Source organism: Myotis myotis, unplaced genomic scaffold (genome assembly GCF_014108235.1).
Source record: "Myotis myotis isolate mMyoMyo1 unplaced genomic scaffold, mMyoMyo1.p scaffold_m19_p_15, whole genome shotgun sequence".
In the NCBI taxonomy this organism is placed as follows: Eukaryota; Metazoa; Chordata; class Mammalia; order Chiroptera; family Vespertilionidae; genus Myotis; species Myotis myotis.
The window spans coordinates 26327327-26354708 of NW_023416319.1; the positions used below are offsets into that span (position 1 = coordinate 26327327).

At 37.7% G+C, this 27382-nt stretch overlaps 1 protein-coding gene across 3 annotated transcripts in view; it reads left to right on the plus strand.

Moving 5' to 3' along the window:
• RNLS (renalase, FAD dependent amine oxidase) overlaps positions 1 to 27382 on the plus strand; it is a 218288-nt gene that overhangs the window by 180771 nt on the left and 10135 nt on the right. For 2 of the 3 annotated variants that reach the window (XM_036336708.1, XM_036336709.1), the window contains one exon: positions 14692 to 14867. The exons of the other annotated variant lie outside the window; for it this stretch is intronic. In XM_036336708.1, coding sequence (XP_036192601.1) covers positions 14692 to 14867 — 176 coding nt within the window. The remainder of the gene's footprint in view (positions 1 to 14691; positions 14868 to 27382) is intronic. 3 annotated transcript variants of the gene reach the window in all.

Below are 27382 nucleotides of genomic sequence, written 5' to 3' on the forward strand. Positions count from 1 at the left end.
TCATATCGGGCACTATGCTGACTAGGCCGAAATGGCGATGTGTAATGAGGGATGGCTGCTTCTTGCTGGTGAGCATTGGGGAAGGGGAGCATTTTAGTGGACTGTCATCATAGAAAACCAGGGCTTTCTTACTGTGGAAGGACTCCAGTGAGGGCTGGAACACCAAGTGCGAGTTAGGACAAATCCTCGGCTCTAGGGACCTGGGTAGGGCCCAATTAAAGGGCTATTGAAACCCTTTCGGTTTTCCTTTTGGCAGTGCCAATAAAAGCTGCAACAGGCTGAAAATCTCCTTGTGTCTCGAGATAAATAGATGTTTTCATAAAACTTGGGAGGTCTTAGTCAAAGAAAAAAACTTCTCCCAAACAGATCCCAAAATATACGCAGACCCACGAAATACAGCCCCTTTCTTTAAATGAGCAGAATCTATGAAATTTTTAAACAGACATAGAGGAACAATTAATCTAACCCTGGACAGCAAGTAGAACCCAGAATATGCTTGTCAGAGTTGTTGGTTTGTGTGTTTTTTAAAAACAACAACCAACTATATATGTTATAATCAAATGTAATGTGTGAGGTGCCGGCTGTTCATTACCTGCCTTTGAAATTCAGAACGTGTTCCTCCTCCAGTCATCTGTCTCTCCTTCAGCTAAAAATCAGGAATTTTTGTTTCTTCCTCTCCTTCAACCCAATATCCAATCTGTAACCAAATCACCCCGGTGTTGCTTCCAAAATAGACAATGAGCTCACTTCTCTTCATCACCACCGTCACAACCAAGGCACCATCTTATTTTAACCTGCCTCCCACTCTTGCCTCTTTTCAGTTCATTCTTCACATAGCCAGAAAGGTCTTCTTAAAACATACATCTGTTCATGCCACCCACTTTCCCATTCAACGCCCTTTAATGCCTTCTTGTTGCACACAGAATTAAGTCTCAAATCCTTATCGTGACCTACCAAGTCCTGAGTGACCTAGTACAGGGTCACAGACTTTTTATATAGAGGCCAGATAATAAATACTTTAGTCTTTGTGAGCCATATCTACCGTCTCTGTTGCAACTACTCAGCCTTGGACAAGATGTGACATACTTCCCTTCCCCCCATAGTCCACTGACCAAAACTAGTTACATGGCTCTAGCTGTCCAGGTGAATAAGACAGCCCTCCTACTGCTTCCACTTGACAGGGAATATTAAAACATTATAGGCTCTGTCCCTCCCAGGAGCAGGCCAGTGCCATTCCCTTTTTTTTACCCAGGAACGTTCCCTTTACCTTCCTCACTCCAAGCTACAAGGGCCCTTCCTTTACCTCTGTCACTTGTTTCCTAAGTCCATTTCTTCCAAGAATTACTTTTTCTACCTCTGTAATTTACCCAATAAATGTTCCCTTACCCCCCCTCTCCCCGCCCAAGAAAAATATTATAGGACAGTAGTAAAAAGTCAGAATTCTTTATAAGCAAAATTTCAACAATGTTTAATCTGATGTTCTTTTTTCCCTTATTTTATTTATGCAGACTTTAGAAGATATATATTTAAAGTCTACACAGTAGAATGTGTGTGGAATTGAAGCATTGTTATCTCCCTGAGACATTGCCTATTGATCTGATCAGTAATCCTCGTCAGCTCTTTAACAAGAACTGTTCTAGGTGGTGGCAGAGCTGAAACTAGACTAAACGAGGCGGTGCTTTTTCTCACCAAACTACAAATAGCTTGTTGTATTTTTAAGCTCAAAAGTGGGATGGAGGTTAAGACCCTAAAATCTAGGGCAAACTCAAGGATTGAGAAAGCTCAGACGAAGGGAAATGTTTTCATCACATCAGTCTTGAGACTGGTTTTAGTCTCTTCTTTAAGGACCAGGATTTCTATCCTACTGACAACACAGAGTGGTTGGGGAAAGGATGAGCTTCTCAAATTGTCCCTGCCACCTGGCTCTCCATTTCAGATTCAGAGAAAATTAAAGCTGAAAGGAGCTTAAAAGAATGAACTTTTCTAACTCCTTTATTTCACCTATCAAGAAACTGAGGTCCAAAAGGAGATTTTCTTTTAATTATTTGGTCATGCTTTCTAAAGAAACTGGCAAAATCTAATCTTTATATACTAGAGATATAAATTAAGATTAAGGACAGGTGGGAGGGGAGGAGAGAAGAAAGAAAGGAAACTAATCCTAATATTCGTAGGAATAAGCATACATCTGCCACTGATAGTACTAGATACTTCACACATTTAGGACAGTGTAGGCTGCAAGTGATGTCAAATTCAACTCAGACAGATTAAGTAAGGAGAGGAAACTTACTGGTATTGTTCCTGAAAAGTCCAGGAGTAAAGCTTCCAGCATGTCTGGATTGATTCAGTCAACATCACGAAGACTTAATTTTCTTGACTCTATCTTTTGCTGAATTGGATCTATTTATAGTGACACCAGGTAGTACCAAGCATTTCAGTGCTGAATCACACACACACAGAGCTCATTTCCCCCACTGCCAACACTAGTCTTGGAATTGAATCTCATTGACCAGATTGGCCTGGCTTCAGTTATGTACCCATTGCTGAACTGATCACCATGACAAGTAGGAATGGATTAACTTATCATTTCAGCTTGTAGGACACCTTAATCAAGGCTGAAAGTAGGAATGGGTGATCCCCTAAAACAAAATGTGGGTTCTGTTACCACAAAAGAGCCAGTGGATGCTGAGCAGGTGATGTATCTTAGACGTTCATTCACATGATCCTCACAGCTAGCTTGGAGGTCAATATTTAACTATACTATACCATACATTTTCTCCTAGGGGTATTGGGTTTCTTGAATCTGTTAAATGGATTACCAGACAGAAGATATTTTTACCACTTATGAACCAATTTGATCCCCTTCCCGACCCAAAGTCAATCCAGTACAGAAAAAAAATATTAACATGAATTTGTGTAGGCAATGTATATTTTTTTCTCCCTAGAATTAGGAGTACTTACTGCCCATTCCCCAGGCCCACCTCTAGCTGTTATTTCCTACCCCTAAGGTCAGCCCTTTCCAATGATCACCTTATCCTATATAATAAAAGGCTAATATGCAAATCAACTGAACAGCAGAACGACCAGTCACTATGACACACACTGATCACCAGGGGGCAGCTGCTCAATGCAGGAGCTGCCTGCCCCTTGGTGGTCAGTGCACTCCCACAGGGGGAGCACTGCTCAGCCATAAGCCTTAAGGCTCACTGCTGGCAAGCGCAGCGGTGGTGGCAGGAGCCTCTCCCGCCTCCACAGCAGCCCTAAGGATGTCCGACTGCAGGCAAACCCCAAAGGCTCCCAGAATGCAAGAGGGTGCAGGCCAGGCTGAGGGACCGCCCTGAGTGCATGAATTTTATGCACCAGGCCTCTAGTCTATTATGAAATCTTGTCTACTTTGAAGATTCGATTCAACACCTTGATTCTTAACCTACTCCACTCTGAGGACTTTCAGTAGAAAATTCTCCTCAGTGGCCCAGCCCAGCCCCTCTTCCCACTCCCTCGATCCCATCTCAAAGCCTCTAGTATCCAGCATTCACAGGTATTGTGGAAATAGGCAATGTGTTGTTTATTATTCAAGTATCTGGGATTTACTTTCTCTTGGCTGGAGAAGGCAGAACATACTTTTCTGTGAACAATTTTCCGTTGTTTACTGGAAGATTATTTCCTGAATTTGTATAGATTTACTTATACTGGAGTTATGGGGAAACATCTTCTGGAACTGGAAGTACGGACTTTAGGGGGATTTTCATTTTATTTTCAATTCATCGTGTGGGGTTTTACACACTTGTTTACATTTAACTAAATGTCTATCAGAATGGTTAGCTTATCCGGAGTTGTTTAGAGGATGCCTGTATGTCTTGTTAAACATAAGAAATCCAAACATATGTAGCCTGGGATAACAAGGATTACAAACATGCATGTGTGTCAGCTTTAAAACTTCCTTTCCTGGCCTTTATTTAGAATGGCAAATGCATACATCCACAGATACGTTAGTAACCACAGGCCTAGCATAACCAAGTCAAAGGCCAAATGAATGGAAGAAACTAATAGGTATGTTAGTGTTTTTTAAAGTTAGCATTTCCAGCTCAGTGATTAGTAAAAACATCTTAGGGTCACATACAGAACCACAGCTAAAACTTTCACTTGTGAGCATGTAATGCTATCAGCTTCTTCTATCCAGGAGAGCTGACCCATCCGGTTTATGCCACAGATGGAGGAAAGCTTACCTTTCCTATCCACAAGCCCTAGGTGCAGACAGACAACACAGAGCCCTCTGGGAGAAAGGTCTCGGGGGATGGGGGTGAGGGTAGGGGATGAAACCAGTATGTTTGAGTGTATGCAGAAAGTTATCTATAGGTAGGGGACACAGATGTTTGAGTGTTTTGGAAAAAATATGTTAGAGTGTTAGAAGTACAGTGAGAATCAAACAAATGAAAAGACAGGGTAATTATCAACTCTAGGAAAAAATGAAGGGTTGAACAAGGCAGGGTGTATGGTTACAAAGGACTATTTGTTTCCTCAGAAGCATTACTACAGATTATTATAATGTAAACACTGATTAATGATTATGCCAAAACTTGTTGAGCTGTTGGTTGGGGTAGATGGTGGGGTGAGGAGAAGGGTGATGTTGTGGGGAGCTAAGTTCTCATCCACCATAATAGGAAGTCAATTATTTACTTCATTCTTTCATCCATGTATTCAACAAATATTGATTGCTTACATGCGTCAGGCCCTAAGGTAGGTGTTAGAAATGTAAAACAAGCCCTAGGTGGTTTGGCTCAGTAGATTGAGCTAGAGGGTCGGCCTGCAGACTGAAGGGTTCTGGGTTCAATTCTGGTCAAGGGCAGGTACCTCAGTTGCAGGCTCAATCCCCGTCCCTGGCCAGAGGGTGTGCAAGAGGCAACCAGTAGTTGTGGCTCTCTCACATCGGTGTTTCTCTTTCTCTGTCTCTCCCCCTCCCTTTAACTCTCTAAATTTCAATGAAAAAACATCCTCAGGTGAGGATTAATTAAAAAAAAAAAAAGGAAAAACAAGTAAGTTTGAGTAGCTTTCAGTCGCAATGGTTCTCAACCTGTGGGTCGCGACCCCTTTGGTGGTCGAACGACCCTTTCACAGGGGTCACCTAAGACCATCCTGCATATCAAAGATTTACAGTATGATTCATAACAGTAGCAACATTACAGTTATGAAGTAGCAACGAAAATAATTTTATGATTGGGTCACAACATGAGGAACTGTACTTAAAGGGCCAGAAGGTTGAGAACCACTGGTCTAGAGGGAAGACAGACAGGTAAACAGACAATTAAAATTCAATGTGATAAATATGATTCCAGGAGGCACTTTTCTCCCATGAGGCATCATTTTGTGAGACTTAGATTTTCCGTCAAGGAAGTGGAAGGTAAGAGTGATGGCACGATAAAACCCCAGTAACTAATCCTCTGCAATGGAGTGAGTCAGCCTTGATAGGTAGGTTTGCCAAATAACGCTGGATGAGCACTTACTGGGCGCCAGGCTCTAAACGTCTCACTTTACATGGATTTAATCTGCACAATAAACCTGAGGTTGGCACTATGGTTACCAGAAGGACAACAAAAAGGCAGATCGCTGGAAAAGAATATACAAATTGGGTTCTTTGTGAAAATACCCCACTCACATGTAACTAACTAAAAATAAGATACATTTTAATCTAGCAGATTAGCAAAATTACTCAGCGTTGGTAAGAGTGTGGACAAACAAGAGCTTCCGTATGCTATTGGTGCGAGCGGAATTTAGCACCATTTAGCTATATATGAAATAATTTTGCAATACTTTTATTTATTTTTCACTTTATACCCTTTCACAGTGTTGGAGTAACCTTTTTAAAAAATAATTTTGTAAATTAAATAAAAGTAGTTTTAAAATACCAAAACTAATTCTATACCATCTTTCCTTTAAAGAATCACACTGTCTGCATATAATCATACTGGGGACTCTGAGAAATCCTATACAATTTTGTTTAAAACAAACATTTCAAAAATATATTTGTCCCAAAGAATTTCTTAGTTTGTTTTGTCAAATAATGATTAATATGGCATGGGTCAGCAACACTGACCCAGGAATCACAGAAATATTATGACTAAAGTTATACAGCCAGGGAGAGGGGAGACAGAACTTCTAACTCGACATCCACAGCTCAACCGATGTCCCCTCAAAACTGGTGGTGCAATCAGGATGGAGAAAGGGATCTGATTCATTCATTCTAAATAAAGCAGATCTTGCTTCTTTTCTTTTTCAAGGCGAACTAGGTTTTTTCTTTATCTTGTGGTTTTTTTTTCATCAGTTTTATCCCCCCTACACCCTCTTTCCTCTCCAAGCATATATCTTGTTTTTGAAAGGGAAAAATAGCACTGCAGATTTTTCTATCAATCTTAGATGGTATATCATAGTTTTCCTAGGAAGAGTTAGGAACTACCTTCAACAGGAAGAGAACAAAACACTTTTAGACTTGAATTATATTTCCTGTCTTTTAAAAAGAGTACCCTTATAGCCCTATCATTTCCTCCTTTTTAACAGATATTTTACCTTTAAAAAGGAAAGCAGGGGCTTGTCAGGGAATTTTGGTATCAGTTGCTGACAAGAATACAATTTCTCCATTAGTTTTTCTTTCTGGATCTTTTTTAGGCCAATTATCCTCTCCTGTCAGTTCCCTGGTTACTGTTATCTGTGTCTCCCCAAAGAGACTGTTCATTCCATTCAGACCTCTTCGGTGATTTTCATTGGCTAATTAAAGCAATTGCTATTATCAATTAATACAGTCCCCTACCTCCAGGGAAATAATAGGAAGAAAATAAAGCAACTATTTCTCCTCAGAGATGATAGGAGAAAAATGAAATAAGCAAAGGGGAAAACTATGAGTAAAATCATTTTTTCTGTGCCTGGCTCATCCTGTCATTTCAGAAGTTTACACTTCCAGAACCTTACTCTTCAGTTAAAACCATAAAATGGTGTTGAATGAGTATAAACACTTATTACAAAAGTCACCACTGAAGATAAGGTTGGAAGTAATGAAGTTGCCTGTGACATGAGTAGGGCTATTGTAGATGAATTTTGGCCTCTGTAACCTATACATAAGAAATAGGTCTGAGATTATTAAAAAGCAAATAAAACCCATAGGTGGTCCCGCTGAACAGTGAGGCCTCGTTCCTGATTCCGGGCCAGCAGCAGACATACAGCACAGCAGACACACTGCCAACGACGTGGAACGCCAAATGGCAGAGTGCTGCATGCTTGTTTGGGTTGGCGCTGCTAAGGAGAGGAGGAAGGGGAGAGATATCAGAAGCAGATATCGTTCCATCTCAGTCTCCTTTTCCCCTCCCCACCCTTCTATCCCTTTCACCTCCTATTCTTTCTTGGAGGCTGAGTTAAAATTTTTTGTTGTTGGAGAAACTGATGTGATTGGCTTACTCTCGGTTGCTTTTGCTGGTGGGCCCTGGAGCCATATGAAAGAGCTAAACTGTAATAAGAGCTTTCATGGCTAGAGGGCAAGGATAGTTGAGCCAGTTCCACATGGAGCGGGAAAGGGAAACTTACGACTAATTTCTACTGCCAGGGAGAAGGCAAAAGTAGAGCTGACTATTACCACCCCTAAACTGTGGCTCTCAAGTCCTGTCAAGTTCCTCTCTTCACATGAATTTGCTAGCTAAAATTCATCTGCACACACTTGTCAGTGCCAGGCCATTTAGCAGATAATGGTTCTCTAATGGTTTTGCCTATGGGTCACCCCCCCCCCCCAATTAAGATGTACATCTCAATGGAGTTTCTTAAGGTATCAAGCACTGCACTAGATACCCGTGTGCTCATTTGAATGAGTCAGTAATTAAAGAAGTATTTTCACCCATTCCTTGATGCTCTTGCCCTGCAGCTATAGTGTTAGCCACTCGGTTTTCTTTAGTCCTCTACTTCCTTGTCAGGGATGAAACCTAGAGCTGGCCTTAGACTTCTGTCTTTTGAAAGACCCAACTTCTGACCAACTTGATGACCCGACTTCTGTCCCTTGTAGATACTGCCAAAAATGAGCTTTATCAGGTGGAAAAGATCTCTGTAGTATTTACATCTCAAAAGGCAGTCCCAGTGAGTTTGTTTGTGTGACCTAAGAATGTACACTTCTCATATGGTTACAGAAGAAATCAGAAATGGTGACAAATCTGGTCAGAAAAGGGAAGGGAATAGTCTAAGTTAAATTTTTCTATATATCCAATTTTCTAGGACAATATAAAACATTGGATCTTCCTTCATCGCCTTAAATTTGTTTTCCTAAAACAATAAATATGCTTTAGGATTTTTTCCCCCAGAAGTATCTATTCTGATTCATTGACTATGCTTGTCAGCCAATACCAGGCTGTTTTAATAATTCATTTACATACATGGCAAAGCAAGTCTTGCCTCAGTGACTTTTCAAAAACTTTAAATATTCTCATTGCCTTATTTTTTTTCTTTAGAATCATTTATTCTAATTCCAAAAACTTTTTTTGTAGAATTACAATTTTTTTCTCACAGTTATTGCTGGTATATAGGAAAATTAATTTAATATAAAAATTAAACTAATTTGATGGATTCTATTTTGGTTCACTATTGTTTTCGATCATATGATCTCTCTTCTTCTTAGTAATTATAAACTTTATTTATGTTTTATCTTAATGCACTGACCAGAGCATTGATATTACAAAGCATCCTTGGTTTATATTGATTTTACTGTGAAAATCTATATTATTTAATTATAAAGTATGATATAAATCATCAGCTTAAAGATTATCTCACTTAGAGGTCACTTTTTTTCATATTTATCTTTATTTCCCATGAATTTATATTAAATGCTAATAGATGCCTTTTAAATACATATTGATATTATTATATGTTTCTTAATTATACATGTTAACATGAAAAAATGTGCCTACTATTTAAGAGAAGAATTATCTGTAGTTTGGTGTGTTGATATGGGTAAATGTGATGTGTATCTACAATCAACATATTTGCTTGACAATTTTAAATAAATCATAACTGAAGCAACCACGTCCTGAAGACTTTTTTTTTCTATTTCCTTTATGTATTTTGGTTAAGACTGATGTCTTTTATATTGCATTACTTTTGATAACTTTCTTTTCCAAGAAAAATCACTCCGTTTCTTTCAGATTTGAAAGTTTACTAGCACGGACGTGTACACTTTTATGGCTCTGTATGTGATACATCTTATCTGTGGAAGAAAATGGGCATGCTTGCCTGTCTTTGGAGTGGAAAAAACAAAAAAGAAATAAAATGTCTCCCCTGAGATGCCAAACCACATATTTGCCCTCAGGCAGACTTGGTGCCAGAATTTATTCTGCCAGTGTAGTCTGTACACCTAGTTAAAGCAGTCATGGGCAGCGCTGCCCCAAGGCCTCTGGCAGACAGGAAAGTAAACCTCCAAAGGAACACTCTTTGAACTTAGGCCTCAAAGTATTTCTCTATAAAGTTCCTAGGAACTTTAGGCTCACAATAGGAACATGGGCTCAAAATAGGGGGAAAAAAATCACAAAACACACAAAAGGCAGTACATCATCATGAGCAATAGCCACCCGAACAACAGAAAGCAGAATCACACTCATAAAGATTTTGGAACAACCAAATACACAATAGGACATACTGACGATGTTTAAAGAAATGAAAGAATACTAACAGTGTGATTAGAGATAAACTATCAAAATTAATCATGCATATTTGAAAAGTAGAACTTTTATAAGTGAAGAATAAAATAATTTAAATTTGAAATTTAAAGGACAAATTAAACATCAGAATACTTACATGGATGTAGGGAGAGTGTTGAACTGAAAGATAAATCAGAAGAAATTACATAGAATCTAGCATAGAGAGACAGAAACGGAAAATATTAAAAAGAGATCAAGATATAAGACGCTAGCATGAGAATACCTGTCATTTATCTAATCAGAGCTCCCTGAAGACAGAATAGAGAGAATGGGAAGAATTAATGACTGAACAATTTCCAAAATTAATGACAAAAAAGAGTCTTCAGATTCAGAACACCCAATGAAGTCAAAGAAGGTAAACAAAAAGAAACTCAAACCTCAAGATATCAAAGTAAAATAGCAGAACACCAAAGGCAAAGAGAAAACAAGGGAAATATCCAGATATAAAAGAAAAGTTACCTGCCAAGGACCTGCAATCAAATTCAGAGTTGACTTCTTAACAGCATCACTAAAAGCTAACCTACATTGGAATAAGTTCTTTAAAGTGCTGAGAGAAAATATTTTCAATCTATTATTATATACCAAGGATAACTGTCTTTCACAAATAAGGATTAAATAAAGGTATTTTTAGAAAAACAAAAACAGAGAGTTGACCTTCAACAGAACCTCATTAAAGAACTTCAAAAGAAGATACTTTGGGAAAAGGAAAATGCCCCTGGAGAGAAGATGTGAAATCCACAAAGGAAGCTGTGGATAAATATAAACAAATACTGACTGTATTAAAACAAAACTAAAAAAGTAAATCCTGAACAACAAAAGCATATAAAACCAGAGTTAAAATATTTTAAGTTCTTATGTTATGCAGAAGGATAAAGATAGTAATTTATTACTTTAATATGGATAATTAAGTCTATAGGTAGTCCCTAAAGATAGAAATAAACTCTATAACTTCCAAACTAATAAAGGGGAAGAAATAAGGAGTAAAAGTCATTTAATCAAAAAGAAGGCAAAATTTTACAGAGAAACAAAGAAATTTTGAAAAAGTGGAACAAATAGAAAGCAAAAAATAAACTTTAAGGTTAAAGGCATTTCTAAATGAAAAATATTCATAGCATATTGTTAAAAGGTATCAGGAAATAGCAGGAAACTAGTAATATAGTTTCAATATAAAGCAAAAACTTTTAGTAATCAAGCACACACAAAAATCATAAGACTTTAGTTGATTTAGAACCACACAATTAACAAGATTCAATGAACTTAAAATGTTAATTCAACATCTAAAAAATTATATTCAAGCACACATATAATACTTTTGAAAACTGACTATGTATAAAGCCAGTTAACAAATCTTAAAGTAGCATTCAAATCACATTCTCTGACTTCACATAATTGAGTTAGGATTTGTTTTAAAAATGTATTTTATTGTAAACAGCATAGAGTTAGATATTACTTTTTTAACCCAAAATGATAATATTCATCTTTAACTAAGCAACTTTAATTATCAAATCAAATAGAGACTGAGCCAAAGAAGCAAGAGAAAGCTGAGACTCGGAAGGGCAGCATAGAGTGACCATATGACTCAGCAATCCCACTTCTGGGTATATACCTAAGAGAAGTGAAAGCAGGGACTCAGATATTTGTACATCCGTGTTCATAGTAGTAGCATTATTCAGAATAGCCAAAAGGTCAAAGCAACAGAAGTTACTTCTGTGGATGAATGCATAAACAAGATGTGGCGTATACATACAATGGAATATCAAGCAGTCTTAAAAAGAAAGGAAATTGGCACATGCTACAAAATGGATGAACCTTGAAGATATCATGTTACGTGAAATAAGCCAGTCACAAAAGGACAAGTATTGTATGATTCCACTTATATGAGGGATCTAGTATAGTCAAATTCATAGAGACAGAAATAGAATGGTGGTGGACCGAGGCTGGGTGAAGGGGAACGTGAGGGGTTAGTGTTTAATGGGTAAAGAGTATCAGTTTGGGAAGATAAAGTTCTGGATATGGATGGTGGTGATGGTTGCAAAACAATGTGAATGTACTTAATGCCAGAGATCTGTAAACTTAAAATAGGTTAAAATGACATATTTCATGTTATGTATATTTTACCACAAGTAAAAAAAAAAACAAAAACAAAAAAAACCTTCTGTGCCAACACCCCAGGAATAGTTCCTGGCGTGTTGATAGAAAATCAATCTTAATACTTTGAGAGAAATCAACTCTGTTATCCCTTTCTAAAACTGCTCCAACCACAGCATAGATATATATAAAAGAGTATTATCTACAAATGTCTCACGTTTATGTAGCACTTTATATTTGAAGAAAGGCTTTTATGTGTCCTAACCCATTTAATCCTCACGACACCCTTATAAGGTAAGTTGTAATACTCCCTTTTAATTCATGGAAGAAAGCAAAGTCTGAGAGATTAAATTGTCTAAGACCATGGAGCTATTAAGAATGCAAGGGTCCAAAATTCTACTGACTACAGCCATTGATCTCCCAACATACGGAAATAGTTGTCAACTCACTATGAACTTTACATTTAAAATGCCAAAAGCAAAGCGCAATGCTTGTTAAACTGAATAAAGAAAAGAAAAAGATAACATCATTACCTTCTCAGTAACCAAGGAGTAATGATTATACTGAGTTTGCGCTCTGAATCCTATTAACATATTTGTGGCTTTTTATAATGCTCTATTTGCAAACCTTGGTCATATTTAAACTCTGGTTGGGTGTTTATATTTTTAAACATTTGCTTCTAAAAATAACCTTTAATTTGGGGGGGGGAGGGCGGGGGAGGGGAGGTTTCCCTTAAAACGTACTGTTTTAGATTGTGGCTCTTCAAATTTTAATCTCGGTTCTCAAAAACCTGTGTCTGATTCCACTAAAAACAAGGAGCCAGGTTGTTCTCTCATTGCTATGCAAGGACTGTTTCATTTGGGGTCTTAAATCTCCTTTTTTATTGCTTTCCTTGGAGTGCAAGGCTAATTTAAATGAGAGAACCCTTGCAACAATGCACCACCATCCCCTTCGTAATTTTACCAGCTCCCCTAGAACAAATGGCGGGGTGAGGGTAACCTCTTGATTTTCAGCACGCAGCTAGCATTCATTTTCCTCTGAAACCTGCCATAGAAAGTCACCTCAGAACCCCAACTCTCCTGCTGCAGAATGCTGACCCAATAGCTTTCACTGTCTCTGGGAAGATGTGCTACCTGGTGGAAGAGTGGTGGCATTGACACTCCCTTGCTGTGAATAGGCCTCCCTGAATTTATCACTGGTAACAAAGACCTCCCTGTGGCAATATGCAATAGGTTCCACTGTAGTGGGATTGGGTGAAAGAATGTGAGACGTTGCACTCCTTGGTCCTTCCCTCTGTGTGGTACCTGTACAGCCTACACTGATAGGTTAAACCCTGACCATTCAAAGAGATGCTCCCTTAATTTCCTTTTCAAGTCGGTCCAGATACGGTGAGGGAAACAGTGGACAATCCCCTCACCTTTGCACTCACTGCCCATATTCTGAAGCCCAATCTTCTCTAGACATGTAAAAATGTTTGCAGGCACTCACTTTATTTTAAAATGCTTACAGCATTTTGGGATGCTCTTCCCTCTTTTGGGGTAAAATTGATAATCCAGGATTCCCCGAGCAGAGAGCAATGGAAAAATGACGTACTCTCACAAAAAAATAACTCACACCGATCACTTGGGCAACACCATGGGACCTTTCCCCTTGTGTGTATCTGATTCATTGTTTCTATTCCCACAGCTTACATTTATGAAACACCTACTCTGTGCCAGAAGGTGCTGAGCACATCACATGCCTTATATATTTAATCTACACCATACACCTAACATTCTGATTTTATATTAAACAATACAAAACCCTAACGTGTAAAGAGGTTAAGTGGGCACATAACAATAAGTGACGTATGTTGCTCAACTTTCTTTCTGTTTAAAATTGTAGAAACCTATCTTATATAGATCATTGTCTTAACAACCCCAAACTAAAGAATGTTCAGAATCAGGCTTGACAACTCCTGTCATTACCTTAAAAGCTTTAATATTCTCTTCTCTCAGCAGGGGGGAGCACCAACTACACATTATCGTTTCATGCATTTCAGATCTATTATTGTTTCCCATTAACTTCTCCTGGGCTTGATTTAAACAAATAAAAATAGCAGGCAGACTCTTGCTAACATTCCTTCCAAGTCTGTATTTTCTAAATGCCTCGGTCACTTTGCTTTCAACTTCGAACTTTATTTGATTTTCCTCTATTCTACTAAAGAGAGAAAGATACGAAGCAGACACTCATTATTTGTAATTGTGAAATATAGCAAAAAAAAAAAATGCAATGGCAAACAGAAGTGGAAAGTCGCTCCATGATATAAATGAGGCAGACTTTTGTTTTTAATGCTACTTAAAAGATAAAGAAGAATATTATAAGGTCAAGTCTGTTTTTAGAGAAAAGCCTGATTTTCTTTTTAAGTGGTAACGATATTTTCCTCTAGCATTTAATAATGTCAACAAAACACTTTGAAATCCATTTATCAAAAAACGAGTAAGTATTTTTTGAACATCTACTTTGTTCTTAGAATTTAAGGAGAACATAGGTAAGAAGTGGTGCCTGCCCTAAAGAGTTTATAATTTAGTGGATGAGAAAAGATGAACATACCAATAATTTTAATTATACCCAGAGAAGTATATATTAGGTGCCCTTCCTTCCCATTCTTTAGCAAGACCCAAAATGTATTTTCTAACGTACATCATGAATTTTTTCTTTCCTTCAGAGAAAATTGATTTTGGATTTCAGAAAGAGCCTAGTTTTATGCTCTAAAGAGTAGAATGTGTTGCCCTCCATTTATTGTCTGACTATTGTGATCAATTCTTAAATCTGAGAGATTGAAAGGCTGAGATACTCTTCCATGTTACCCACCCTAAGATGTGCCTTTATGTTCCTCTTACACTAGTGTCATCAGAAATCGGGCCTTCCCTTGCGATTCAGACCACTGTCCCCTTTGGAGTTACACACTTGGAACACGGCATTGAGGAGGTGCAAGAGTTAATCTTCCAGCAGCTGGAAAACATTTTGCCAGGTTTGCCTCAGCCAGTTGCTACCAAATGCCAGAAATGGAGACATTCACAGGTAATCACAGAACCCAGTAGTATGAGTACAATTTTCTTAACAGCTCAGCAGAACTGACTTGGCTTTTTCTGATCCTTTTGCCTAATGTGTAAGCATAAACGTCTACAGGTTTTATTATCCTGTTATTTCTCAATAAGAAATGCATACAATTTTCCCCAATCTAATGTGCAAATTTTAGCATCTCCAGACATATACCCTGAAAAGCTTGGCTTTCCTATGCAAGCAAGGCAAGTTACATATCCAAATGCAGCTGTTTCCCTGGGGTTTTTCTAAATCAGTACTGTGGTTATATAGAAACCACTGTAACCTCCCAAATTTTTGCAATACGTCAAATTAACCTCATTAAGTGTATTTTGCTACCACAGTTTTCATTTTTATTAAGTTCCCACTTTGGTTTTGACTGCTGCCAGCAGAGCTCTTTGCGGGAGAAAGATGAATGCCTGCATAGATCAGCCAGTTAGGCTGGTTTTCAGGGTTAGATAAACCTGCTGATCTCAGGACTAGTTCAGACTTAAAGCTCTGTAACACTAAGTAAATGTTGACTTTTCTGAAAGTTGCTGCATATTTCAGTAGAAGTTTGTGAGTATTCCTAGAAAAAGCCTTTTGATCTGTAAACTCTGTTGCGAAGTTATTTAGGGACAGTGGAGCAAAGGGCAGGAAGGGGAAAGACACAGTGAGTTGTCTATTTTTTTTTCTAAGATTTCTGAGCCCATGGATGAACTGATTTATCAGCACTATTGGTCATCTCAGCTGGAAGCCTTCAGAAAGAGTGGAATTGTGAGATATCACAGCAGATTTTGTATATGTTAAAGGGTTTTCCAAAATGAAAGGAAAGGGGAGATTGTAAATGACTTCCTAAAATTGCTACAGGAATATGTGTTTACCCACATTCTCAAGTTAAATTATACAGGGAACCTAGTACACAGCTAGATATAGTACACAGCAAGTCACTTTGCAATTTATAAACATCCTTTAAAGAAACAATGGTTTATGAGTTTCTTCCTGTGACTTCCTTTAAATAATTTATTAATAAGCCAAAAATATGGGTTAAAGTCTACTCATTTCTTAAAATTTAAAATGTTGTAGAAATAGATTGGACCTTCCCACAAAATGGCCTATTCAAAGTTGTGCAATATCACAAAACGTAATAAAAAAATTTTTTGAACACGAAGTACATCCAAACACTAGAAATGCTTTTTATTGCAGTTTGGATGTTCTCTCTTGAAATTATTCCAGTACATTTACGGCTCTGTAGTCATTAAATCTACATTGCTGCAAAGCCTGAAAGGGAATAAGTTGTCATTCAACCTTAGAAGTTTGCATTTTCCACCATTCATATACTTCCCTAGTACCTTGAGCAGCATTCTACAGAACATAGCATTGTCATTGATAGCAGAGATCTTACCTGCGTTGTGAGATGATAGCTAGATAGGTGATAGCTAGATAGAAGATAGATAGATAGATAGATAGATAGATAGATAGATAGATAGATAGATAGATGATAGATAGAATCTCTACATCATCTTAGAAAAAGAAATAATGACAGGTTCAGAGACTTAATAGCATTTAACTAGTTAGTTTTCAATTATTACTTCCAAGAGAACATTTCTTCAATGCTTTTAAAAGGTCCATCTTAGCCTTTGAAGTATAACATAAATGTGTTCACCCCTCCTCCCTTGCCATCCAGAACACATGATCTACCTTTGATAATTCATCAATGTTTGTGTATGGATATGGTCTAATATAGTGCTTAAACTGAAGGGAAGGATGGTGTAGAAATAAAGACACACACAAAAAAGAGAGAGGAACAAACAACTGATTTTGACCTTTTTCCTATTTCTAATTAATGGTACCATCCTGTTGTAGGGGAAATTCCACCCATATTTTTTCCAGCCTGTGTTCCCTCTTTTTTCTCCACCCCTCTCCTGCTCTACCCAAATCTTCCCCTACTTTTCACACTCTACCCCTTCTTTTCTTCTCTCTCTCTCTCTCTCTCTCTCTCTCTCTCTCTCTCTCTCACCTTTAAACCCTCATTTTATGAAATCCTAGACAGAGCACAGAACTGCTGTCCCATACTTCAGGCAGTGGTGGTATACCCCTCGTTTCTACACCCCTCAGACTTAACTTTTTATCTACATTCATTTTTGTTTTCTCTTTTTTTGTGTAATCCCTACACTGCTGGGTTGGTTGGGAGAAGAAGAGAAAGGGAGGTTGCAGTGATGAGCACCCACAGTGTGGCAGACCTGGAGCTGGGCAATTCTAAGATGTGTTCTCACTTAGAATATCAAAGTAGCCCGAGAGGTTGCTAGTTTTAACCACTACACCACTGAGAAAAGCAAAGCCTGGGAGGATGAACAAAATTCCCGTAGGCCCATTGGCTAGTAATGACAAAACCCACCCATCCATTTGTCTCTCGAGTCCTTCACTTTTTCTCTCTGACTCTGTTTCCTCTTCACAGACCCCATTTCCTATCACCACAAATTCCATAGCTTAAAACAACATAAATGTATTATCTTACAGTTCTGGAGTTCAGAAGTTCAAGGTGGGTCTCACTAAAATCAAGGTGTTGGCAGGGCTGTGCTTCTTCTGGTGCAGCTGCTAGGAGAGAATCCATGTTCTTGCCTTTTACATTTTCTAGCAGCTGCCCACAGTCCTTGGCTGGAGGCCCCTTCTGCCATCTTCAGAGCCAGCAAAGTGGGTAAAGTCCTTTTCACTCTGACCTGTTCTTCTGCCTCACACATTCTTTAAGGACCCCTGTGATTACATTGGGCTCACCTGGATAATTGAGGCTACTTTCCCACATTGGGCTCACCTGGATAATCTAGGCTACTTTCCCCATTACCCTTTATGAGAAGAGCATCAGTCCTTTAAGGCTCAAGGCACTCAAAGGAAGTGAGTGCTGTCAGAAAAAAACAAGGGAGTGTTGTGTGGGGCAGGGGAGGCAATTTCTTGTTTTCCCATGTTGTTCTCCCAGGGTTGCCTCTAAAATCACACACCACATTGGCAGCAGGAAGGTGAAAGATTTTTATTCTTTTCTCATTTATTAAATAAGCATGTAATGAATGCCTGAGACATGGCTAGTACTCTGCTCATAGAGCCCTAGAGGGTTGCTGAAGGCCTCTCCTAAAACACTAAATGAAATGTTTTTGTCTTGAGTAAGATAACGGTGCATTCTTGTGGGTGCTGCTCATCAAGGAGGAAAAAGGCAGATGAGGAAAGAAGGCGTGTTGGAAAGACTTGGGAGCTGCTCTGTGCCTCCCATTTGGGGTCTGAATAAAACACTTGAGTAGGTGGTGCAAACAAACTTAGCAAAGCGATGGCAGATCTTCCGTGGTTCTTGGTTCCTCCCTTTTGCAGCTATTTGCCCTCCATAATTTAAATGTTTATCCAGTTAATAAAGCTCGATACCTGGGCTGTGAAACATTGAATTAGGGTTTCTGTAACTAGTATGCTATATTCATCTTTTCAGCGGAAGAGTAATAACTGAAGACGCCTTTCCTTGTACCTTGATGGGGACATGTAATCAGTTTGATAATCTTACTATTCTCACCACTACTACTTGCTGTGCTCTCCTCTGTTTCAGGTTCTATCATGATGCTCTCTCAAACTATAAGATATGTCTGATTTGTTTGAAATTTTAATTTTCCCCATCAGTGGCCATTTTCTTCACTTTATGTGCACACAAATGGATTATTATATTTTTTTTTTGTTATTACCAAATGTATTTTTAAATAGTAAGGAGAGCCCTTAGTTGGTTTTTCTCAGTGGATAGACCGTCGGCCTGTGGACTGAAGAGTCCCAGGTTCGATTCTGGCCAAGGGCACATGCCCGGGCTGCAGGCTCAATCCCCTCCCCCCAGTAGGGGGTGTGCAGGAGGCAGCCAATCAACAATTCTCTCTCATTAGTGTTTCTATTTCTCTATCCCTCTCCCTTCCTCTCTGAAATCAATAAAAATATATTTTTTAAAAAAAGGAAATTCTGAGGTAACTATATGCTTAGGAGAAACTAATATACAAAGGTTTAAAAAAATAACAATAAAGAGAACAGGAGGGGAATTTAGGGGGATAAGAAAGAGGAGAGGGAGGTAGCAAAGGAATACATTGGTACCTTTTGCCAACTAAATAGATTTGGACTAGCATATTAAGCTTTTGTGATAGAATTAGAACTCAGTTATCTTCTATAGTTACATTTCCTCATTTGGTCTTTTGCCCTGAGCCTGTACTTTCTCCCCAATGGTAGTCTTTTCATATTTTTTTTAAGAAGAAGGATCATGAACTCTTTATGAATCTGATAAAAGCTATAAACATGAAAATTGTCATTATTTCAAAATATGCAAGTACATATAAACACAACATTGCATATAATTATGAGGCTTTATAAGCAACCTAAAGTCCTCCCATAAACACAGCATTAATGACACCTGCTGTGAAAGTCTTTTTACTATCACCTCAATAAATCAAGGGCTTATTATGTCCCAGTCTTGTGTTGCAAAGAAACATAATTCACCAAACAAAAGGAATGTAAAGTAATTCAAATTTCTACTAGCATGTTTTATAGAACTTTAAAGAACATTGAAAAGATTTCATCCTCGGGAGTAAGTGTTAAGTCTCTGTTTTCCTTCACTGTATATCCCCCTCTGGAAGCTTCCTCAAATTTATTTGCACCCTTAGGAATTCCCCACACAGTTTACTCTGACAATCAGCCATGTGGCTCATCTCTTTTTCTATCTTTTCTCTCTTCAGCCTCCCATTCACATGCTCCACTTTTGACTCTATCCTTTTTATTTCCTCCTTAGACAAGTAAAACTTTGCCTTTTTCAAAGCAAAGGGGCTTCTCTTTCAGAGCCTGACATGCATTCTTCCGCATATTATCAGTTGGGTCGGATGGTTGCAATCTGAACCAATCAAAGTCCTTTGGATTTAAACCTTTTTAATGAAATGGACGGTCAACTTTGACAATTTTTAAAAAAATGCTTTTATAGCTACAACTAAAGAAATACAGCTGTTTGTGTTCATCTGTTTTAATGTGACTCGTAGGCTGAATCTAAAAGCAGTTCAAAGCTGGTACCCCTAAGAGACATTGGCCAGTGCATCGTTATGGATTTCAATATATGGTCTTCTAGGATAAGTATTTGAAAGAAAATAATCAATGTGTTTTTGAGTTTAAGTACATTTGTTATGTTGTTTAGAAGTGTGTTTCTGCAATAAAATCATGCTTTTTTTGGTCATTCTGCCACTAGTCCTATGACTTTTCTCCCACATTTGTGTTTATAATTCCTGGATTTTTAATAATGTGCTGTGATTATGATCTTGGACTTTGGAGTTAGACAGACTTTGGTTCAAACCTTGGCTCTCCGTATGCCTTTGAGCAAGCTAGATGGCAGCTCTAAGCCTCAGGGGCCTAAGCTATAAATGGTAACAACTGAACCTACCTGGAGGGTTAGTGGTTCAAACAAATGAGAGAACACGGAAGAAAACATTTGCTACAGACACTAGAACAAAGCGAGTTTTCAGGAAGTGTCACCAAGTAGTGGGAACAAGAGGATGAGGAGGAAAGGTGGCAGGTGAAGGTGCTTCCACGGCCCTTTCTTAGTCAGGAGCTTAGCGCTATGTCCCTTGCTCTCTTTCATTGATTAACTTCTTCATGCCCTCACGCTGCCCCATTTTTTTCTTTTTTCATACCCTTCTCTTCTTAGTTTCTCGCTCTTCTCTTCTCTCTGTTTTACATATGCAGATAGTTCTGGACAGGGATGTTTCAGAAGACTGATTCAATGCCAGAAGCTATGACACTTACTCATACCACAGGGACTGTTGAGTAATATAAGAACAAAGTGAGATAAAAATGGTGGATCCCTGTGGACACAAGCAACTCTTCTCACTTGAGTTTTTTTGAAGCTTATAGATTTTTCAGCTTCTTGACATTCATCCCTAAACTAACTTGCACATTTTCCAGTGTTTGGCAAATTTAGCACATTTATGCCATGAGTCAACATTTCCTGGCATGAAATTATGGCCATGAGCAGTCTATGTGCTATAAGTTTGGAGTAAACTAGGAAGAGCCAAACAGGCCTTTTGGGATCAGTGGGCCATGGTATGACCCAATCCATCAACAGCAGGAACTCTAACAGGTGTCAGTCCTACGCAGACCATTGAGTAATCTCCCGCCTCTTTGTCACTAGCACATAATTAACTAGTTACTTCAGCTTGTTATGAGGTAGCTACGTATGTATGAGATCATCAGCTGAGAAATGCTGATCATTGAATTAAGGATGTACAGTCATAGTTTCATTGAGGTTTTATGGGGAGATATTTCCCCTTTTCACAAAATTCCATATTATGTGAGGTATTAAATGTTTTAACACATATATGTTTAATTAGATTATTTTACTCAAGTACTCGTGGGACTTACTCTGCCATGTAGTCAGCATCACACTTATTCAGAAGAACTAATTACTGTGAACAGCACTACTTTACAGAAAACTTTAAAAAGGAGTCTGTGTTGCCTTTTCTGAACAAATGTTACATATAGTCACCTGCACCCAATATTACTACTTAAAACTGGGTGATGGATGTTATTCTATGGGCATGGACACCATAAGAGAAATAGGCTCTTTTCTATCACTATTACATAAAAGTTAAGTTTATTTGGTCTACTTAGAGTAGAGATCAGTGTTATGACATAAACCTAGCAAATGGAAAAAGTTTAGTTGACAAAAGCCATCTATACCCACATTAGAAAGTAATAATATATAGCCACCATTTCATGTAACACCCAGGTATTAAGGTCCTACTATGTGCCAGACATTACTGGATTCTAAAGACTCAGAGACAGTTTCTTCCTTCAAGGAGTTTTCCATCTAATCAGCAAGGCCAACCACTAAACAGATAATCAAGTTATGGTGTAGTTTGTGATAAGAAAGGTATGCATGACGTACCATGTGAACAAAGAGCAGATTTCAGAGGAAGTGGTTATAAATAGCTTTCTAAAAGAAGATGTCCCTTGAGCTAAATTCTACAAGAAGTCAGAGAGGCAAAGGTAATGATGTTGGAATGATGTTCCACCAACACATGTATTTTCCCAGAAGCAGAAGAATTCAAGGTACATTCTTTCTCTTCACCTTGGTCTTTGCCATTATCTGTTATAGCACTTCTATAAACCATGACAGTCTACATCATCATTTTATTAGAGTGTGTCTATATCTATCTATACACACACACACATATTATCTCTCTTAAAAATGCCATTTATTAATCCCCTACTCTGTGTAGCTCACTGAGCTTTGTAGGCAATTCCCTTCATTCTCCAACCACGCAATGGAGTTTATATTCCTTCACCATTGCATGGGTGAGAATGTTGAGAATTAGAGAGCTCAGTAGCTTGTGTGAGGTTCTCCCACCAGGAAATGGCAAAACTGGAATTCAAGCATAGGTCTATTTAAAAGCTAGTGTTTTTAAACACCTCACTCTACTGCTGGTAATTGTTTGAGTTCTGGCTTTCTCCCACGTATGACACATTCTCATACTATCACTTTTGCTGCTGTCAGCTAGAAACAATAATAATTAACATGTATACTTTGAGTTTAGAAAACACTTTTATGCTTTTTTTCATTTGATCCTCACAAAAATTCTGACATGTTAGGAAGTAAATATTGCTATCTTTGCTTTAAGTGAGGAAACTGGGGTTCATGTTGAATGTTCTGCTTAACATTATGCAGCTAGTAATGGACAAAATAGAAATTGGAACGTGTCACTTAAGATTCAGAAGCCCATGTTGCACACAATATACAAAAATTAACTGAACATAGGCCTAAATGGCAAACCTTAAACTATAAATCCTCCAGATGAAAACCTAGGAGAAACTCTTTGTGCTCGTGGGTTTGGTAAACATTTCTTAGACAGGACACAAAAAACCACAGGCCATAAAATAATTGACCAATTGGGCTTGATTAAAATTAAAAACAATGTTTTGTTAAGACATTGTTCAGCAAATGAAAAGACAAGCCACAGACTTAGAAAAAATGTTTGCAAAAACATATATCTGATAAAAGACTGGTATCAAGAATATATAAAGAACTCTCACAAATCAGTAGGAAGAAAAAAATGGCCCAATCATTAAAAATGGGCAAAATATTTGAAAGAGTACTTTATATTTTTATTTTTCAATTAAATTTTACTTTCAATATTATTTTATATTGGTTTCAGGTGTACAGCATATTTAACATTTTTTTAAATGGGCAAAGGACTTGAATAGACATTTCTCCAAAGAAGAGGTGCAAATAGTCAATAAGCACACAAAAAGATGTCCTATGTCATTAAGCATTAGGAAATTTCAAATTAAAACCACAATGAGATAACATTTCACACCCACTAGGATGGCTATCACTAAAAAAAAGAAGAAAGAAAAGAACAAGTGCAGTTGAGGATGCGAAGAAATTGGAATTTTTGTACCTTGTTGGAAATATAAAATGATTCAGACACTGTAGTAAACAGTTTGACAGTTTCTCTATAAGTTAAACAGAATTACATTACCAAGCTATCCCACTCCTATATACCCAAAAGCATTGAAAACGTGTTCAACCAAAAAATGTGTACACAAATATTTATAGCAGCACTATTCACAATAGCCAAAGGTAGAAAAAAACTATTTGTCCATCAACTGATGAAGGGATAAATAAAATGTGGTATATCCATGAAATGGAATATTATTCAGCCTTAAAAAGAAAGGTATTAACCTCAGGTTTTTTTGTTTGTTTTTTTGTTTTGTTTTTTTAAATATATTTTATTGATTTTTTACAGAGAGGAAGGGAGAGGGATAGAGAGCTAGAAACATCGATAAGAGAGAAACATCGATCAGCTGCCTCCTGCACATGTCCCACTGGGGATGTGCCTGCAACCAAGGCACATGCCCTTGACCGGAATCGAACCTGGGCCTTTTCAGTCCGCAGACTGACGCTCTATCCACTGAGCCAAACCGGTGCTGGCAACCTCAGTTTTTAAGAATCAATCATTATATGGGAAGTGTGTTCAACATATGTCTAATAACAAGACTCATGGGAAATTATATAGAAATGCACATATTAAACATTTGAAGAACAACAACAAAAAAAGCAGTGAAGTACTGATACATGCTATGACATGGATGAACCTTGAAAACATTATGCTACGTGAAAGAAACCAGACACAAAGGCTGGTTTCTTGAATGATTCCATTTACATGAAATATCCAGAATAGGCAAATTTATGGAGACAGAAAGCAGATAAGTCTTTGCCAGTGGCTATTAGTAATGGAAAGTTTGATGTTATGTGTATTTTAACACAAAATAAAGAAAAGATGTGGATGGCTGTAAAAATGTTGATCATCCTTGGATTTTAGGAAATTGTAAATTAAAACTACAATGAGATACCACAATATACCTACTGGAATAGCTCAAATTAAAGACTCTAAAGATATCAAATACCGGTGAAGATGTATAGCAACTGAAATTGTCACACATCACTGAAATTGTCACATGGCAGAGCCCCTTGGGGAAAGAGTTTTGTAGTTTATTAAAAAAATAAATATACACTTACCATATGACCCAGCCTCCCTCCTCTGAGGGATTTACCCAAGAGAAATAAAGACCTATATCCACATAAAGTTCTATTTGCAAATGTTTACAGCAGCTTTATTAACAATTGCCCCAAACTGGAAATATCCTGAATATTCATCCCCTGGTAAATGAACAGACTATTGTACATCCATAAATGAAAACTACTCAGTGATAAAATCAAATGAACTAGTAATAGCAGGAGTGAATCTCAGAAGCATTATCTAAGTGAAAGAAGCCAGACTCAAAGACGACGTATTGTATTATTCTATTTATATGGCTTTCTGGAATAGGGACAGAAAACTGATCCGTGGTTGCCAGGAGTTGTGATTGGGAGAAGAGAATTAATTACAAAAAGGCAAGGGGAATTTGCGGGAAGGGCAGGGGTGTTGATGGAAATGTTCCCCATGTTGCTTATAGTGGTAGTTAACACAACTGTGTACTTTGGCAAAACTTATGGAACAGTACACATAGGGTGACTTTTACTGTATTATAAATTACTCCTCAGTTAAGCTGACTTAAAACCACTTGTTTTGTATCCTCCATTATTGTCTCTCTGAGGCGCACATGCATTGACCCTTTTACTTCCCAGTATTAAAAGTAGAAGGAAGGTTGTTTCTAAACTTGAAGATCAAAATGGTTACAATCTTTCTGCCATAATTGCACATCCCAAAGAAAAAGCTGTTAGGTTCGTTCAACGTGAATGAGAACCAGAAAGAAATAATGACCATGCTTCTGGGTCGTCAAGAAGAGAAAGGGAATGGGAGAAGGGATGAAGAAAGGTAGAATTAGTGGGAAATTAAGCAGCTATGAAATGGGGAAAGGCGTGTTAGGCTCAGTTGAGTAGGAAAGATGAATTCGGGATTATTTCTAGACTCACAATCAAAAGCATATTTTGCCCTCTGCATCTTTGGATCCCAAACAGTTGGGTTCTTTGAGAGCCTGTTGTGCAACACTTACATGTAGATGGAAAGAAAAGGATTCCAGCCTGTCAAATCACCTTGTGGCTGGTGACTGGTCGCACCTTACACAGTGCTTGGCAACTACTGGGAACACAACAGATATTTGAGGGGTTAATGAGTGAGTATACTAAAACTTGCTGAAGGACTGAGCTATTTTCTATTAAATTAAAAACCCTACAGGGAAATGTAATACAACTATTGTTTTGTCCATTATTACTGCAATAGCACTAGAGGAAACAGTATCTCTTTCTTTATTGTGTGCTTGTCCTGAATAAATCCTCATCAAAATAGACTGCTCCAATGTTTAAAAGATAGACTAGATCTAAACTGATTCAATATAGACTTCAGCAACTGAATATACAATTTCAGCCAAGTATGTGTTTTGCAGTTCAAGCCCACTAAAGCTGCTACATGGATCATATAAGTGATTTGTGGCACATTCAGCCTGCATCTACCCAATGGTTTATTCAAATAGAATAGACAAACACCAATAAAGTGAAAAGCTCCACTGAGAATTGACCAAACCACATCACTTTCTTCACACCTAGGATATTCCAACCAATAGTAATTTTATAGCAGCTCTTCATAGTATCAGAGACAGAGCTCTCTCTGTAGCAGGAACCCACAATACAAGCAAACCTTTCCCTAACGCACAACAAAGAAATGAGTTTATGAAATCACCATTAAATATAATTGAACACTGGAGAGATGAGTAGAACAGAGGCAAGATGAGATGATGAACATAACACATAGGAACCAATTAAAAATGTACCATCTCTGCAGAAAAACACGCAGTGTTGAGAAAGCTTTTTATGAATATTAAGTACTGTAACATAATATAGGACTGAGAGTCTCAAATACCAGTGGCCAAAAGATGTACAATATTTTTAAGGAAATATACCTAAAATAGATTAAATGGTAAAAATCAATGCCCCCAATTTATCATTATTATCCCAGCTTTGAGAATCACTTATCTTCATAATAAGCAATGTATGGTTAATAAATAATCCTTATTATCACTTTTCCTAATAAGTTAACCAAATATTCATTTCTGCTGCTTATGTTCCATGGCATGGTTTCAGGTTTACACTGGCAGCAGAATAGAGGCAGTGAGGAAATGGATGATTCAGCTCCATACCATGTATGTATGTGTGTGTATATGTATATATATATGATTTCTGGCTATGCCACAAAAATCTGAGCATAGAGAGTTGACTATTCTAAGAAAAAATTTTAAAAAGATAGAGACATCATAAATTAGCTAGGTCACCCAGAAAAAATGGTTTTTGTTTTTCTCTGACACCTATAGCTTTGTATTTACCACCTCCCAGAGAAAAAAATTATTTAAGTGACCATTTAAACTTTTTGTCTGTGCATGTTTACTGCAGCTTTGCCATAGCTTTGGAAATAACATGGACTATGTCACTGTGGCCTCCCCATTTCTCGAAATAAGGACAAACATCTGTATATCTTATCATACATATACATAGACACACATACACATTCATTTAATTAAATGTTACACACTTTTCAAGGTATTCTTTACAATGGCATTTTATGAGATGAGGGTGAACTATCTGAGTAAGAAACTATCTTCACTTCCTATTTAAAATTCAGGGTGATTCCAATATTCCTGGTGCTTTTGCCTGCAGTCTACAAAGGGTGAGCTACAGGCAGAAAATTCAGCTTTCCAGGGGTGATGACATAAGTGTCAGAGCAAGGGTTATGGGTCTAGATATCCCCAGGAGAGTGCACCTAAAAGAACTGGGTTAAAATGGTGACATGTCACGTGTGATAAACTTGGCAATTCAGAAAGAAAAAGAAAAATTTAGAGACTGAGAAACCAAAGTAAATTATTTTCATAAAGAAAAAAAGTTCTACTGCATTTAAAGACCATTTGAACACTGAGAATTTGAAACTTTCAAAAGTTTGAAGTTGTGTTGTGGTTGTTGTTGTTTTGTTCCATGT